At 36.6% G+C, this 17,745-nt stretch overlaps 1 protein-coding gene across 13 annotated transcripts in view; it reads left to right on the top strand.

Annotated features, from left to right (window-relative positions):
* Nucleotides 1–17,745, top strand: part of DOCK3 (dedicator of cytokinesis 3) — a 226,823-nt gene that overhangs the window by 62,959 nt on the left and 146,119 nt on the right. For all 13 annotated transcript variants that reach the window (XM_049826987.1, XM_049826980.1, XM_049826986.1 and 10 more), the window contains exon 6: nt 9,953–10,101. In XM_049826987.1, coding sequence (XP_049682944.1) covers nt 9,953–10,101 — 149 coding nt within the window. The remainder of the gene's footprint in view (nt 1–9,952; nt 10,102–17,745) is intronic.

The raw sequence follows: 17,745 nt of genomic DNA, 5'->3' as shown, positions 1-17,745 counted from the left end.
CATGGATTCTCAAAGGGGAAGCCACACCACCCTGATAACCTTCTGTGAGGAAATGGCTGGCTTTGTACATGAGGAAGAGCAGTGGATATTGTGTACCTTGACTCGAGGAAGGCTTTTCAACACTGTCTCCCATAAGATCCTCATAGAGAAGCTGATGAAATTTGGACTAGATGAGTACACAGTGAAGTAGATAGAAAACTGGCTGGATGGCCTGGTCTGGAGGATGGTGATTGGTAGAACAAAGTCCAGTTGGTGGCCACTAACTAGTGGAGCACCCTGGGGGTCAGTACTGGGTCTAATCCTGTTCAACATCTTTATTAATGATCTAAGTGATAGGACAGACTGTACCCTCAGCTGTGTTCACTGATGATACGAAACTGGGAGGAGTGGCTCATACACCAGAGGGTTGTGCCTCCATCCAGAGGGACCGGGACAAGCTGGAGAAATGGGCTGATAGGAACCTCATGAAGTTCAACAAAGGAAAGTGCAAAGTCCTGCCCCTGGGAAAGAATACCCCCAGGCAGCAGAATATGTTGGGAGCCAGCCCGCTAGAAAGCAGCTTTGCAGAAAAGCTCCTGGGAGTCCTGGTGGACACCATGTTGACCATGAGGCAGCAATGCACCCTTGCAGCAAAGAAGGTTAACTGTGCCCTGGGCTGCATTAGGAAGAATGCCAGCAGGTCAAGCTATGCGATCCTTCCATTCAGCACTGGTAAGGCCACACCTGGAGTACTGTGTCCAGTTCTGGGATCTCCAATACAAGAGAAAGATGGAACTATTGGAGAGAGTCCAGAAAAGGGCCACTAAGATGTTTGAGGGACTGGAGCATCTTATATACAAGACAGGCTGAGAGCTGGGACTGCTCAGCCTGGAGAAGAGAAGGCCTGGGGGCTATCAGCAAAGTGTGTACATACCCGAAGGGAGGGTGTGAAGAAGACGGAGCCAGGCTCTTATTAGTGGTGCCTAGTGGCAAGGCAAGAGGCAACAGGTACAAACTGAAATACAGTAAGGTTCTGTCTGACCATAAGGAAGCACTTTTACTGCGAGGGTGACCAAGTACTGGAATGTGTTGCCCAGAGAGGTCATGGAGGCTCCATTTTTGGGAGATCTTCAGAAGCCCTCTGGGCATCGACCTGAGCAACCTGCTCTGGGTGACCCTGCTTGAGCAGGAGGGTTGGACCAGATACCTCCTGAGGTCCCTGCCGGCATCAGTCATTCTGTGATGGTTTCTGCTGGCTACAGAATAACCAAAGGTCCGTGTAGATGGTGCAGTGAGAGGGTAGTAGTCTTTGTCAAAAGCAGTACTTCATCACTTGTGATGGTTCTGTCTTTTGTGGAGGGAATGGTGTTGAACATGACTAGCAACATGCTTGAACGGGTATTTTCAGTGTTGTCTGTTTTGGAGATGTTATTGCAAGTCTCATGCTATTTCTAGTTGTTCTTAAACCCCCAAACTCTACAGTCTTGCAATCAGGATAATTTATTCTTCATGTAAAAAAGAAAAAGGTAAATTATGCTTTTCAAGCTCAGAGAGGGTCTTGAAAATGTAACCTGTGAGTACTCGACACAGAAGGTCTTTATACATCTCCCAGAGGCATAGCAGAATTTCAGCTGCAGAAGCCAGCTATATGCATGTCAGATTTATTTTTCCCCCCTTTAGTTGGTTTACAGACCTTTCTCCTTCACTCATATTTCTGTTTTAGTTGTGCTTGTCTTATTCAGAGAGATATTTGGGGCCACATGCTGGGAAAAAGGAAGCCTCTTTCATGTTCTTGGGTTCTTACTGTATTATCTTTCAGAAGGTTGATTTACTTAACTAGTTTAGTTAGTAATACTTCTGAAGAAATATGATAAAGCAAAATATATTGTCTTCTTGTTGTGTCCTTTTAACAGTTAGATGACATGATGAAGCCATTCAGAAATGGGGGGGAGACACCAGGAAACGAATAACAAAGAAATCATCCTTGATTGCATGCAAGGTTTTTGCTATTTGTATTTGGTTTTCCTCAGAAGGGAAAATAAACTTATCTTGAATTGTGTTCTCTTACATTTCAGAATAAAAACAAATTAAGTAAATTTAACATACAAAGGATTTGGAACTGGCTTCAGTAAATGTAATATGGATTGAAAAAGGGTGGGAGTGTTAATGTCACTTGTTTTACAGTATTAGAAACGAAGAATTAAACCTCTAAGTTTATCAGAATAGTTATCCCCTTCGATTCCATTTCCTTAAGCTTTGTTTAAAGTTTATTATGATGTTATGAGACTAGGTTAATGTTGTTACTCCTAAGGAATTAGGAACTTCAATTGAATTGCAACAAAATAATAGCAAGCTGCAGTCTGTTGCACAATCTCATGTAGGTTTTTCCAGCCCTCAGCTACCATCAGTGGCAGCCAGGATAGGGGTGGGCTGGAGACAGAGGGTCACTTTACGGTATTTCTTCAACCAAATTTTTCCTTTTCTCAAGCTCATTATCCCACAGAGTCCCTCCTTGTTTTTCATGGAGAAGACCAATCTCCCTTCTTTGCATCCTATTTTTTTGTTAATGAAAAAAAAGCTAACCAACACTAGTTTACACCCAGAATATCTGTCTTGTTCTGGCCAAGTTGCATTTCTTGGTGGTGATGATACAGAGCCTAAAAGTAACAAAAACATATGAATACTAATAGCATGAAGTTAGATACCAAAGCTGTGTCAGATTTGTTTAAAATTGTTTCAGTAACTGTAAATGTTGTCATCTGTTACTTGTCTCAAGTTGCTGTATTGGACAACTTGGGTTGTCTGAAGTTGTAAATAAGGAAAAGATACAAGAGTCAAGGTGCAAGTCTTGACTTCTAGTGAGTGTAATAATTTGTACTTGGAGTTATTTACATATGTGGTACAAGCGATTTGTAAATTGGACAAGTTGTTTATAAAGGAAATTGAAAAGTGTGATTATTTTTTTTTGTACCATACTGCATTACTACCAATAAAAATAGGTTCTGAATTGCCTCTTTAAGTTAGACATTTAAGGTCTGTGAGGTGATACAAACAAATGAGAAAAAACTTCTCTTCTTCAAGAAGTACAGTAGCATGGTGCTACCCCTTCATAAATATATTTTTCTTCATAGTATTCTATGGAGAGCTCTGAACTTGAGGTGGGTTGATTTGTTAAATAGAGAACATTGTGATAACAGGTTTAAATATTATGCACTGCCCTTCATAGACAGTAATGGAAATCTTAAGAAAGAAAACAGCTCTTTTCAAGAGCAAATAGCTTTTATAACATTATGAGAACTTGTCCTCCTCTGTGTTATTACCTTAAGTGTTGCTATTGCTGTAAAGTTACCTGGGTTCCTCTTGGCATGATGTTTATAGCTTTGAAAAGCTGTAGGGTATTCATTTGGTTTGCAACAGACACAACAAATCCCCAGGTTTTTGGACTTGTTGGTAGGTAGCTTTAAATATACCACGTGGTTTTTGAAGCAGCTCAAATAATTATTGTTTTCTGTTTGCCATAAAGGTTTTTAATGAAACCGCATTTTAAAAAAATCTTTTTTGGTAGAAATGTGCAATCCAAGGAAGTTCTGAAGTTATTTCAGAGGCAATCCAATAGTTGCTTCACTGCACAAAGTTTCTGGTAAAGCACATTAAATGCTCTTAAGTGAAGGAGGAGGTTAGCACAAGTTCTGCACAAATGAAATTTCTAGTACATTTCAGAGAAATAGTGGGAATAATGAGTGGGGAAAAGAGTGTGCATATAAAATCAGCTTCTGTTTCTGATTTAAGACTTCACATCACAGATTTAATTCTTTTGAGGGTTTTGTTTTGTTTGTTTTGTTGGGGTTTTTTTTTTGCAACTCAGGGAAAGCCAGAATTCTTATAGTTTCTACTTGGATTGTTGCCAAAAGTGCAAGGAACCTTTTCATGAAGTTACCGATGTAAATTCAACATATCTTTTAGCTCTTAGCTCAAGGATTTCAGTAACTGGAAGAAGCATATGGACCTAGGACATCCAGAAAAAGGTTACTGTACTATTAAGTATAATATATGGTGTTTCAGTTATGTCATTTAATATAATATAAAGGAAAAGCTTGTAGCAATATTTCTGCTTATCTTGTAAAGGCTTTATTTTGTTGTTTTGCTCTGCTTTTGCTTGCTTTATTGGTATTCCATCACTCTTTTTACTGCTTAAGTTTTCCCTTTGTCACGTGTCAGTATTTTAAGCTATTTTACACATTTTCATTGGCAAAAGAGTCTGAAAAATTTATTTTTCTGTCACTCTAATTTACTTTGCTTTAATATACACTTTAGAATGTAAATTGAAGTGCCCTCTGTGAGTAGAGAATTTAAAACAGATTTATATTAGAGTAAATAATTCCTGTTTGAAGCTAAAAGCTATGAATATTCATAGGAGAGAATAAATGCTATTCATGTTAATGCATCCTTACTAATAAATAGAGAACTTCAGGATAGAAGAAGGGAAATAAACCAAAACTGAGGTGCCCTCCTTTCTCGGTCTGTTACTTGTTTGAAAGACTAATGTTGCTTGTTGAGTGTTCAATGGTGTGCTGTCAGCGAAGTGTGAGCTCAACCCCAGACTCTTGTGAAAACTCCAGGATAGTACCACAGTCCTTTGTAAATGTATTTTGTAGTTTTAATAGGGAGAAGTTGTAATTCACTTAACTTTATTCTTGCTTGATGTTACCTTTCCCTGTTTTGTTTTCTGTATTTTTTTAGCTGTTATTAAAGTCCATTTTAGTTCTATTAAAAAAAAAAAAAAGAGGACTAGATGCCCAGGCACACATGTAGAACAGAAGAATATGTGCAATTATTAACTGTGTTCTCAAATTGCTTTGCTTTGCTGTGGGTGCCAGTCTTGATACCTAGTACTATCCATGTCTCCCACACAAGTTTTACTTCAATTCCTTTCCCTATTCCTGAGACATCCTTGTATTGACCTGTAAAGTCTGACCTTTATTCATCAACAGGCACTTGATGAATACTATCTAATTTGATAGGTAGTGTTTAGGGTTTGCATAGTAATAATATTAGAGATTTTGGGTAAGATTAAACTATAAATATTGCACAAATCTATAAATTCTAACAGAGTTTTTACTGTAAAATAATTTGCTTAATTAAAAAAATCTAGACAAAACTGAAAAGAAAGGCATGAGTTTTATGTTGTTTCCAGCTTTACTATTTCCTTTCACGTGCTGATGAAGCTTGCGAGCTTTAATATCGAATTTAGATACCGAAATCCAGTACAAGGAACCCGGGAAAAGCTACTCACTTGCTTTTATAAGGAAAATAATTTTTTGTGCCCATCTACCGCATTATAGCCTAAGGCAATTCTGTAGAAAACATCTTAAGGGATGGCTCGAGAGAGAGGCAAAATCCTGACTTCTTTACAGTACTGTTAAATGAAGTCATGGTAACAAAATGACTATAAATAGGTCATTTTCCATAATATACCAGTTTTTAATATAGTTTCATATTACGTGGTATTTATTTTGAGAAGAATGATAGAGGCAGCCATAGTATTTCGAAGCCACCATAGGCATGAAACAGGGAGTTTGTATTACTGCACTGAAGCACAACACAGCTTTGTGTTCATGTGAGTGCAGGTTTATTTTCTGTGATTACCTGTTTAAAAAACCCCAAACACCTGTGTCGGGTGCTGTGCCCAGGTGTTGGCAGTGGGGATGTCTCTGTAGGCAGAGGCCAGTTCCAGCTGGTTCTGCAAGAGACCTGCTACAGGGCACAGCCGAGGCTGTTGGCAAAGCTGGTGATGCCTCCGGAAAAGCATGTTTGAGAAGGGGCAAACGGCCACACAGACAGCGAGGATGGGGAAAAAAAGAGGGAGAAAGAACCCCACAAACACCCGAACCAGAGCGGGAGGTGAACAGGTGACGGAGCAGGTATCCACACTGCAGTCCGTGGGGAGGACCGTGCCAGAGCAGGTTTATCCTGAAGGACTGCAGCCCGTGGGCAGGACCCACGCTGGAGCAGGGGAGAAGAGCTGCTGGGACCGGCCACCCCCACCATTCCTCTGCTGGGTGGGGGCCAGGAATGAAGGAGTGAAGTTGGGCCTGGGAGGAGGGTGGGTGAGGACAAGGGGTTTTGTATTTTTCTCACCACCCAACTCTATTTTAATTGGCAACAAATTAAATTAGTTTCCCCCAAGAGAAGTCTGTTTTGCTGGGATGGTAATTGGTAAGTGATCTCCCTGCCTTTATCGCAACCATAAGTATTTTCATTTTATTCTCCTCTTCCTGCCCCCATTGAGGAGTTGGAGTGAGAGAGTGGCTGGGAGGGGGTCTGGCAGCCGGTAAAGGTCAACCCACCTCAACACCAAAACCATCTTTTGACTTTTGATCTCTATACAGTTAATGTGGAGTCATTAAAAGAAAAAAAAATATTGCCAGAATTCCACTTTTTGATGTGTAGCTGTATGCATGAAGATTATCCAAGCATTGGTAAGCGTGACTTGTTAGTGGTAAAAGTTCAAAGACATTCAGCAACTGTTTGTGTATCTGGGGATAGTAAAATAAGGCAGCAAGATGTGCTAGAGGACAGACTTGTGCTGCTTGTAAGAAGAGTCCTCAATTAATTAAGGCTATCCAGATTCTTTGTCCCTGACACACCTTAATTATTGCCATAAATTTTTTTGCATAAATACTTACTTTTATATTCTGGATGCAAAACATTTGCCAAATATGTTCATAAATGTGCACAGCAGCTCATTCCGGATGGACTGATAAACTGCTCGTTGCTTGGTAGTTTGTGACAAAGCTAGATGAAAAATGAGAGGTTAAAGGCTGTGTGAAAGTTTACTGTAAAACAGAATGAACACTTAGATGTCAGATTGACTTGCATTTTTTTTATTTAGCTACTAACAAGATGATAAAGTTTCAGGTTTGTTTATGATGCTATTCTGAATAAAATTGCTTGAATGGTTATAATGCTTAAAATTATTTTTTCTGGAAACATGGTGTTCAGGATCACCTGTTTCACTTCAAGCAGTTTTCTTTAGGGGTAAGGTTTAAGGGTGAGCAGTTTTCTTTATGGGGGTAGGAATCCTGATCAGCTTAGGTTAGTGTTGAATTTTGAAGGTCTGTCTTTTTCTTGAAAGAGAGAAGGCAGGGGAAAGGCATTAAAATACGTGCATCTCCCTGCCTCCCTCTATCCCAAATTGAGCTTAGTAGTCACTAGACTCTTGTAGTGTGAGGAGGGGCATTATAAACATTTTTTTGACTGCTTCAAACTCTTTACAGCCCACAAGCCTGGAATTAAGCTACCTTCAACTCTGTTCTAGCTCTCCTTTCTCTCTCACAAGTATTTTCGGTCATTTTCATGGATCTTGCATCTATGGGTCACTTCATAACTGTTTGACTGAGATCACAGCTACAGCTCCTCTAGCTTTCCACTTTCTGATACCTCCTCTCACTTCCTCATAGGGGACTTTGTATTTTCTGAAAAGGATACCATATGTTCAGCTCTTTGTCTATCAATACTTGCTCATTCTGTTTGAAGCAGAAGAAATATTTCTTGAAGAGTAAGTCTAAGAACTAAAGCTGAAAAGGGCATATTGTCATGCTCATGGAACACGAGAGGTGCGAGAGGTTTGAGTTTGAGGGTTTTTCTTTTTTTTCAGATGATTGTGTAGGACCTAATGTGACTAGCTTTTACAAAATTGTATTCTACAATCTCATTTCTCATTTATTTGTATTTGAAGTAAGTACTTACGATACTTATGTGAAAAACAACTGTGTAAAAATAACTCCAGAACACACAGTAATTTAACCAGCATAGTGTTCCGGACTTGAATGCATTGATAGCCTTGAACCATCATTCCAAGAATAAGGGAGTGGCTCTTTCAGCAGGTTTATTTGGGAATTCTGAATATGATGATTTTGGAGCTGATTCTCATGATCATTTCATTGCCAACTGTTTTATTGATAGATATGCCTAATTTGCTTATTGATAGTCCCAAACTCCCATTGTCTTCATCTTGTGTTAGAAGAAGTTACAACCTTTTCTTGTTCATATAAATAGCATGTAAAAATGGGTATTTGCTATACCTACTGTCTTCAGCTTACTTTGGATCACATTTAGTGAAAAAAACTAAACACGAATCTAGTCATTTTATGCTTATCAGTTGTGCATGATTATCTTCCTAGAATAAGTATTTTCAGCTGTGGAAATACATGTCTTTCTGTTGGATCTGGTGTCTGTATTTCATTTTTCCAGGCAGGATCAGAACCAATGTTAATGCATAGTTGAAAGATGGTGCATCTTTTAATCTCAAAATTGTTTGATAAGAACAGCAGATGATTCCATCTGTGCTTAACCTGCTTCAGCAAAACAGATGTGTAATCAGGTTCAGAGAAATTAACAAATTGCTGATCAAAATGGAGTACATGGAAATCTGTTTTCCTAAGTCATGCAAATTTAGTGGTCTTGTAGATAAACAAACTCAAGTAGATGGAAATTCTGTTTTCATCCCATCTAACCTACTTTTGGTAAAACAAGTGAAAAACATTTTTTCTGATAATACATTGCAGTAGAAAACAATTCTGGGTTTTTTTGTGGATGTTCCTCTATCAGATCTAGTCTTGAAAAATGCAGGTATCTTTATTGAGAGTGCTTTTATAAAACGCTTATTTACAAGCAGCAATGTGATCAAGACAATGCTAGCTTGCAAAGTCTTACTTTCAGTCCATCTAGTCAGTGTTTTCCCCAAGTGAGATTCTAATGTTTCAAGTTTTGCACACGGTTAGGAATGGAGCTTAGTTGCTTAAAAAAACAGCATTCAACTGCAACAGGAGACTTTTTTTTTCTTTTGGTATCCTCATGCATTGCACATTGGCCATTTTACGCAGTGCGAGACACGGGTGCGTGCACATGAGCCACCTTGACGCGCAATTCTCATCTAGCAGGTATTGGAGTAGTTTGGACACGCTTCCTTACCTTATGGCTGCTTATAGATGGCTTTCGTTGTTAGCACCAGACTTTCCTTTTTCAGGGCTTCTGCTATAGTTATTTCCTGCAGGGGAAGAAAGTATTTCCACTTCTGTCTGTGTTTTGGGGGTTGGGTTTTTTCATATTTGAAGAATACTAGTTCTTTCGGAAAGGATTGTGGTGTTAGTTGCTTAGGGTGGGTTGGTTTTTTTTTTTGTTAGGTGGGTTTTTTGGGGTGGTTTTTTTGTTTGTTTGTTTTTTGTTGTTGTTGGTTTTTTTCCCTGTTTTTTCCCTGTTTTTTCTGGGGGGTTTTACTGTCTATGGTAATTTTCCTCTTTTAAAGTAATTTTGCAGGTGGATTTTATCATTAATTGCTTCAGTCCTTTTTGGAGTGCAGATAATGAATATTTATATCCCCCCACCTAATATAGATACCTGGGTAAATTTTAGTGATTGGAATATCAAAAATTTTAAAAGTGCTTTTCTGTTGTGGTGAATCATTGTTGCTAACTCTTTAGAACCATTACGTTAGCTGCTGGTAGAAAATTAACTTTTTCACCCTCTCTGTTACTTTAAATCTAAAACTTCAAGTTTATTATATGATTGGAATAAATGATCCCTGCTGCACATAATGAATCCTCTTATCTATAGCACTGGGTTCCATCAGAAAATGGACCCCTTAGCAGAGTGAGCCTAAACTTTAGAAATAAAAAGTTATTCAATTTAAATAGCAACAGTTAACGCTACTTTTTGATATAAATATTTTAAAGCTTGTACAAACTGGATTAATGTTCCTCTAGGGTAATTAAATGAAAATTTGGTAACTTATTAATATCTCTTTCTTTCTCTCTTTCTTTCTCTTTCTTCTTTCTCACACTCTTCCTCTTTCCAAACTTATTATTCTCTCTCTTCCCCCCTCTTTCTCTCCCTCCCTTCTCTCCACCTCCCCTCCCCGTTCTCTTTCTTTCTCACTCTTTTCCCCTCTCTTCCCAAAAATATGCCTTTACAGAAACATAAGGTAGATCTTTTCTACAAACTGCGGCATGTGATGAATGAACTCATAGACCTACGCAGACAGCTGCTGTCAGGGCACTTGACACAGGATCAGGTGCGAGAGGTGAAGAGGCACCTCACAGTGAGGCTGGACTGGGGCAATGAGTAAGTACAGGTACCGGCTGGGTACTGTTTGTTCTAATACTTTTTAATTAGCTTTTATTAAATAAAAATCCCCAAACCAAACCCAACTGTTTCCTTTCAATAGTATTCGTACATAGGTAGAACATTTCATTGTTTGGAAATCAAATATAACTTTTTACAGTGAGTTTATTGCACAGTTTGTCTACTATGACTATAAAGTGAGCTGTTTGCTTATTAGTAGGCCTTTTCTAAGGCTGTCTGCACTTTTAAAAAGTTTAGGTCAATTTACTTCATTATCAATATAGTGAATATTAGGCCTGGCAGGATGTGTTCATAGATACTAAAACCCCATTTGTTGATTGAAGTGTTTTAATGGTTGGTGCAATAACTAGAGTCTCACTGTCAACAGTGACATTGGAGCTGAGGCTGTGATATTTAGATGTTTTATGCAATTATAATACATAATCCATGTATTTAGCTGTTGATGACATTTCTCAGAGGATTAGACTCTCCTTGGTCAGCTCCACAATGAATTTGTGGAGAGGGTTTTTTTGGAGCCAAAGATGACTGCAATTCGGATAGAAGCTGAAATAGTAATAAATTGCCGTTAGACAAAAACTAGCCCTTCACCAGAATTGGTTTTATTCTGAGATAATACTGTATCAGACAGGTAAGTTTTGCATGACACGTGTATGATCTTTTCAAAGGAAATATCACCCTCCTCAGGCATATAGCAACTCCTTTACAACTAGGAATAGGATTAGTGCTAATTAACATATGGGAGGGGGGAGTTCTGTAAGTTGACAGCTAAGGAAGAAAGTAAAATGTTTTTCAATAACATATCTTTGTTATGATTCTATTTCTTGGTCACCTACTTCAGGACTCCCTCTGAGAGAGGTACTTGAATACATTCATGAAGATTTTGCTAGCCCCCATGCTACATTTAATTTCTCTCTTGTTGAAAGAAAGCTCTGAAGGACATAGAATAATAGATTGCATCAAGTCATTGTTCTGCAGTGCAGTTACAGATATTTTCCATTGTCATTCCCAGCAGAGTAAATGGGAACCAAGAGACCATTTTTGAACATTATGCCTAGACATTTTTACTCAAAGAGTGTATGGATGAAATTAGCAACAGGAAGCTGCAAAAATGTTGTAATAAAAAAGATGAGGAGAGTAGACAGCAATGAAGCAATGTAGAGAATAGGTTGTTCAATAAGGTGGCTATAGACAACTTTTTTTTTTAATGTAAAATCATTAAATATGAAGTACATTAAAATTATAAAGGTAAATCTAATGCATGGCAATTATGGAGAAGCAGCAGTGAAATCAGTAAAAATAAATATGTTCATGATTAAATTAATCTGCTCAGGATGCTTGTTTAGGAAATTTTTTTCTGTGTTTCTGACTACATGAAAACAAGTACTGACCTCCCTAGAGAAAAAGGTACATGATATTAGAGACACATGCTTAAACAGAGGGTATCAATAAAGAAATTGCATAAAAAGGCATATGATTGAAAAGGTGTTTAATTAAATCTGTACACTATGTAGTATTTAAATATAAATGTCTGGGAGTTTGGAAGGTCTTTCTGCAACATCACTCTTTCCGTAGAATTTCTGGGAGAGTTCTGTCACTTTCTTCTATCTTGCCTCTGAGAGTTTTATCATGAAACTCATGACCACCTGTCTTATTCTGTTAAAAAACCCTAATGATTTTCATATACATACTCACATAGTACCGCCCTTTCTCAAATAATGTAATGATGTTCTTTGCTTATTCTGTCATACTTGAGATTTGCAAATAAAATAAATGAAAAATGTTGTTAATAACATGCATTAATGTTAACTGAGAAGCTTAAATACATGCAATTTGAGCAGATCTGTAATTATTCAAGACAGTACAATCTAATAGGAGTCATTTCATGACCAAGTAGCTTTCAGGAAACAGTCTTACACATCTATTAAGTAGCATGTATGTTTATTTAGTGTAAAGCTACTTTTTTTTCCTGACTTCGATCATTATTGCATTGTATTATTTGGGAAGGAGTGATGCAAACGTCAAATCCACACTTCCAGTCACCACCAGTTAGTTTTTGCAGGGTTTTTTTTTTTTTTGTTTGTTGAACTGGTACTATTTTCCCTTAAATACACTGGCAGTGGTTCTGGTAGTCATCCCTTGTGTTTTGTAGGAGTTGGTGGAAATCAAGGGACAGACACACTCCTTGGATTAGTAGTTACAGATTTTTTTGTGTGTGAAAGAAGTAATTTTGACTGTTTTCAGAACTACTACAGTAAACTTTTTCTGCATATTTTTGTATGCTTAGTCTAAATATTAAGAAGTTTTGCTCTGTAGTTTGGTCTATTAAAAATGTAGGGATACATTTTTTTTACAATTATTGCTGCTAACCTTTTGTATTGTTGCTAGTCATTCTTATAATGCAATGCTGATTTCCACTTATTGTAGCGATTTAATTTTCTGTTGCTTACAAATTCTTTCTCCCCAATACAAAAACATGGTCCTGGATGCAATCTTTTTATCATGCTCTGTTACTTCTTCCAGTTACCCACAGTTAGCTGGTTTTTGCATGCATGCAGTGACTGGTATTTCTGCTTGTATAGGTTTCTGTATTTCCCAATTGCTCAAAAGAGCAGAATTTGCTACCTTCAGATAAGCATCTTTTTGGTGTTAGACTTTAAGTTTTAAACATCCTCCTGCCTATTTTTGCACAGCTGCAATCTCATATACTGTCCTTTTTTCCTGCATATCTTGGTAGGTTTTATACAGAATATTAAAAACAGTTGTGTTTTTAAAAAATGTTTAACTCTGATACCATTTATTAGAATATTGACCTATTGAAGTCTGAAATGCTATTGGAAGTGTCCAATGGACTGTAAATAACAAGGAAAAAGTTGTAGAGTAGGAAACAAACATAAAGCTGAAGTCTGCAATTTATGGTCTTATTTTAAATCAAGTTATAAAGTGAAATCTGCAGTTCTTCATCTCATTTTAAATCACGTTGCAAGTAAAATACAAACTTGATTTTGAAATATTTGTTTAGATTTTTTTAAATGAATAAGTTTTTCAACTTTTGCTAGTGCTTAGAATGTGGGAAACCAGAATTACCCTTTTTTACTAACAAAAACTGTTGTTCTAGAGTCTTTTGCGTCAAAAACAGATGAAGGAACCTGCCTTACAGAGCTTCTATTTGAAATGTGAATCCTCTGCTGCCGCTCCAGAGCAAAAAATTAATTGCAGCAGCATGTGCATACCTGATTTACCAAAAAGGCAGATGAAGATTTCTTCAAAGTAATTTAACTTAAAAATCAGAGGTCATCTTAAATGATCTTCAGGTTTGATTCTTTCAGAATATAACACCTGTCAGGACATTAACAGAAAGCATCCAAGTTTCTGAGCACAATCGCTTTCCCTTTTATACTGAGGGAAGATATTTTCTTGTCTGTTTAGGCTCAGAAACCGAGTAGGCGAGGGGCACCCACCAATACTTTGAGATATTGGACAGATAAAATACATAAACAAGATGAGTTTGTAGGCTTGTGTTACTTTTTAGTCAAAGGTTATTCTTTTTCACATAAAATGTTATTAAAATCATTGCATTAAAAGAATCTTCCAAATAGTTGCCATAAATTCTGCACAGAAACATCCAGAGATAGCCAGAAGTTACAAATGCATGTTTAAAAAGAAAAAACAGGGGAAAGAAAATGTTAAAAATAAAACTTTCATACTGTCATGCAAATAAAATTAAACATTGTTTTGAAGTCATGGTCCTTCTCTTACCTCAAAATTGCAGTCGGAAAGCCAGTGGCAGTTGCAATGTTAGTACCTACTAACATGCGTAACACTGTGATCCAATAAAGTAAGCATCGTCTTAAAACTCAAAAAGTCCTGAATTTCAGTGCTCACATCCTTAGAAGATTATTTTTGGACTTTGAGTGACTTACCCTCTTGTCATATTTTTCTTGACATAAAAGGAATAATAATGACTTCCTGGTAGTGGTCCAACTATTAGCTTAAAATTTGTAAAATGCATTTGGATATATGTATTAAATGTACATACGAGGTCATAATATCTGTAAATCAGTTTGAGAATTAAAGAAACTCTTATCACAGTAGTTGTCATTGTTGCATCAAAGGTGATCAAAATAGGAGTGAACAATTTAAACAGCCATAATAAAATGCCTTTAAGAAGGTTGAGGAAAGAATAGTTGCCATTTCTGTCTAAATATATAATATTTTTTCCCTCTCCTGAATATACTTGTAGTAATGATTGAATAGGGATTAAAACTGTAGGGAACCCTCTTGGATGTCAGTCTTTGAGGAAAACCTTAATAACCTCTCTCTGTAGTCTGATACTTCCATGCTCAGAAGTATTTGCTGCCATTCCCTTTAATCAGTTCCTTACTAGGATTACGTCATCTCATCATGTTCATTTTAAGCAATAATTTGCTGTGTAGCATTACATCAGTGCTTTACTAATTTCTTTATAGATTACAGTCTCTGCAGTTTCTTTGTATACAAAATAATTCTGTCAAAGAAAAGTATTGAGTTGTATTAGCACGGTCTCATTTTCACAAACATGTTTTTCATATATTTCATTTTCCATAGATTTCTGTATTGTATTTCGTTCAAAGTCTTTTTTTAAAGTCTTCACATAGTTTGTGAATAACTGCCAGGATAATTTCCTTTCCCCTCACCACCCTTATAAATGTATCTGTATAAGAGAACTATGAATGATACTAAATGAGGCTTTGATATAGTGAGAGAAGGAATACAAGGAAAATTGGTAGCTGCAAAATTAAAGCTGAAAAGAGTCAAGGTAAAGTGCACATCTTTGGAGCAAAGGGGATGAGGTCTTGCATACTCTAGAGGTGTGATGAGTTCTCCCAATCTGTTCTTCCAGATTGGATGTGCATCTTAAAAGACTTTTTTTAGTCAAATTACCTATTTCTACAAGGTTCTTCTAGGAAAAGTTGTTATGACTTGCGGTTTTATGAATTTTAAATGGTTTAGCATTTGTATTGTAAATAAATGAAAGTATTATAAATTAGGATCACGCTTTGAAATTACCATTAAAACCAAGTTGATATTCTCTTAGAAGCCCAGTTAACTTGAAGTAGAGTTGCATGTTCATCCCTTTCAGTATTAAAAATGCTAGTATCTTTGTGTATTAGCTTGTCTTCATGTTACTTGAGGGAAAAGTATCTAGAGATATTGCATGGTGGATTTTTATTTTTTCCCCAAACAAAGGAAAGTTCTAAAGACTTCTGTGTAGAAGAGGAGGAATATCTAAATGTCAGCTGGAGTTATCGCAGGCATATGCTATCAAGAGGTAATTGATAGGCTTGGGGATATTTTGTAGGTATACTTGGGAAATATTTTTGGAAGGTAGTTCAGTGTTAAGGCTGAATAAAAAAAAGTATGGATTTGCCTTTAAGAAAAAGTATTGTGGAGAGAGGAACTGTCAAATAAGCAAAACAGCACATTATCTAATTTTTATGCATGATACGTTTTGGAGAAATACTGCTTGGCAGCTGGTGCTCTTACATTCCCACAGTATTTGATAATAGAGAGTGAAAGTGGGCCACTGACTACCATTGCCATTTCAAGCATTATGTTGTCAGTCCTTCGTAGACAAAAAATAATTGATACAAATTAAATGCATAAACTTGAACTTCCACCTGCACAATAAATGACAGCATGTTAGTACAAAAGCAAAAAACACCTTTATTTTCTGGGAGCAAGTATTGTGCAGGATTAACATAATATTAGAGAATGAGAATCTTCTGGGCTGGAAATCCATGGTGTTAAGGGATTTAACTAAAAATAGGATATCAGATAAATTTCACAGGGATGCTACTGCAGTTGTGTTGAGCATTATTAAGTAGAAGATAATACCTTTGTCACGTATTGAGTAATGAGTCCAACCACTGTTTGACCTCAGTTCTCTAGAGAGTTGAAATTATGAGAATAGAACAATATCAGCCTATGATTAGCTTTGGCAGTTTTTTCTGTAAAACTTTAATAGTGCTTTGTAACTGCATTGAAACTGTAATGCACTTACAAGTGATACTGATAAAGGTCTTAGGAAATCATTTGTTAATATCTGTATGTTGAGGAGAGATTCCTTTATGAATATACTTTAGGCGTGGGTGTGTGTACCCATGAATGACGGTATTTTGGAGGTGGTTTGAGTATTCAAATTCAGGCAAACTTCTGTGAATGAATAGGATGAGCATTAATTTAAAAAAAAAAAACCTTTGAAGTGGACTCTTCGCATATTACTGGTTTTACCTGTTACCTTTTTTTTTTTCTATTACTTTTTTGGACTTTCTATTATAAATAGGCTCAAATGGCAGCTGCAGCTAAGGATTACCTAGTACATTCTTATTTTAATTTTTTTCATTTGGTAAATAGATACAGTAATTTTCATCTTTGCAGCTGCAGTTTTCACATACTGGTTTTGGGCCATGGATAACTTGTGTTTGATAGGTTTAGTCAAAACAAAGTGTGCTAAAGGTGTATAACCATCACTTTCACAGTTTAGCCTTAGAGTTTAGAAGCTGGTGTTTGGCATGAAAACTGTATTGAAGAAGGAACATTGTTCTTTTTTCCATTGAAAGTATAACTGATTTTAGCAAGGAGCTGGAAATTCCAGTTTGTCAGTACAATATTTTAATGGCAATTATAGTTCTACCTAACAATTGTTTGCCAGCAAGTGGAGCAGGACTGAGCTGTATTTTTGAGATGTGATAGTTTAGGGATATAATTAAAGAAGGAAAACCTGATTGAGCAAAGTTTCAAACAGAATTATGGAATGGGGAAACTTACGGGAAGTGATTAAAAGTACAACGGTCAGCAAAGGTAACTGGGCTTCATACAAACCACGGGTTCTTCCTTGCTGCTGTTTTCAGTTAATTGGTGAGGAAGAGACCGTATTGCCTGGAGGCTTCTGTTTATTGCACCATACAAATATTCTGTGGTACCTGAGAAGTTTTTTCACATAAAATTTTTCATTTGCCATCAGGAACAAGTCTGTGCGGAATGTTTCCCTCTCTCATTACAAAATTAAATTGGCTTTTCCTTTTCTTTTTATAGTTAGTGACAGAAAGAGTACAATGGTAGTCTGTGAGGGCACCTCTTCTGAATTTGCTTTAAGACTAAGAATTTAAATATAAAATCTCTGTAAATGAAGTATCAATGTTACATAAGATGAAAGCAGGAAAATTGTTCATTCCTGTGTTTCTTTAATTTTAATCCTAATGTGTGTATTTAGAACAGCTTTTTATTGTAATGCTTGGAATTCTTTATGCCTCAGAACCTGAAGATCTATAGAGCAAAAGTTGGGGTTTGACGCCTTTTAGGTTGTCTTGTTCTGCAGTCTACAATTATTAATTAATTGATAATAGTTGTTCATTTATTTGGTTGCAAAATAACCTTATTCTGTCTACTATTCACATGCAGCTGTGACCTGAATTGCCTCCCTTACTACAGAAATTCTTAATTTTTTTAAAATAGTTTACATATTTGATTTGAGCCAAAATTTTATTTCCGTGCAAAGAAATTAAAAGGGTTTTTTGCATTTGTGTTACAGATTAAAATTCTTGTTGATATTGCAGTTATTGTTAATTATTAAAAAAATACTAT

Source organism: Accipiter gentilis, chromosome 23, assembly GCF_929443795.1.
Source record: "Accipiter gentilis chromosome 23, bAccGen1.1, whole genome shotgun sequence".
Taxonomy (NCBI): Eukaryota; Metazoa; Chordata; class Aves; order Accipitriformes; family Accipitridae; genus Astur; species Astur gentilis.
Note: the sequence above shows the minus strand (reverse complement) of the source record. Positions and strands in the feature narration are given on the sequence as shown.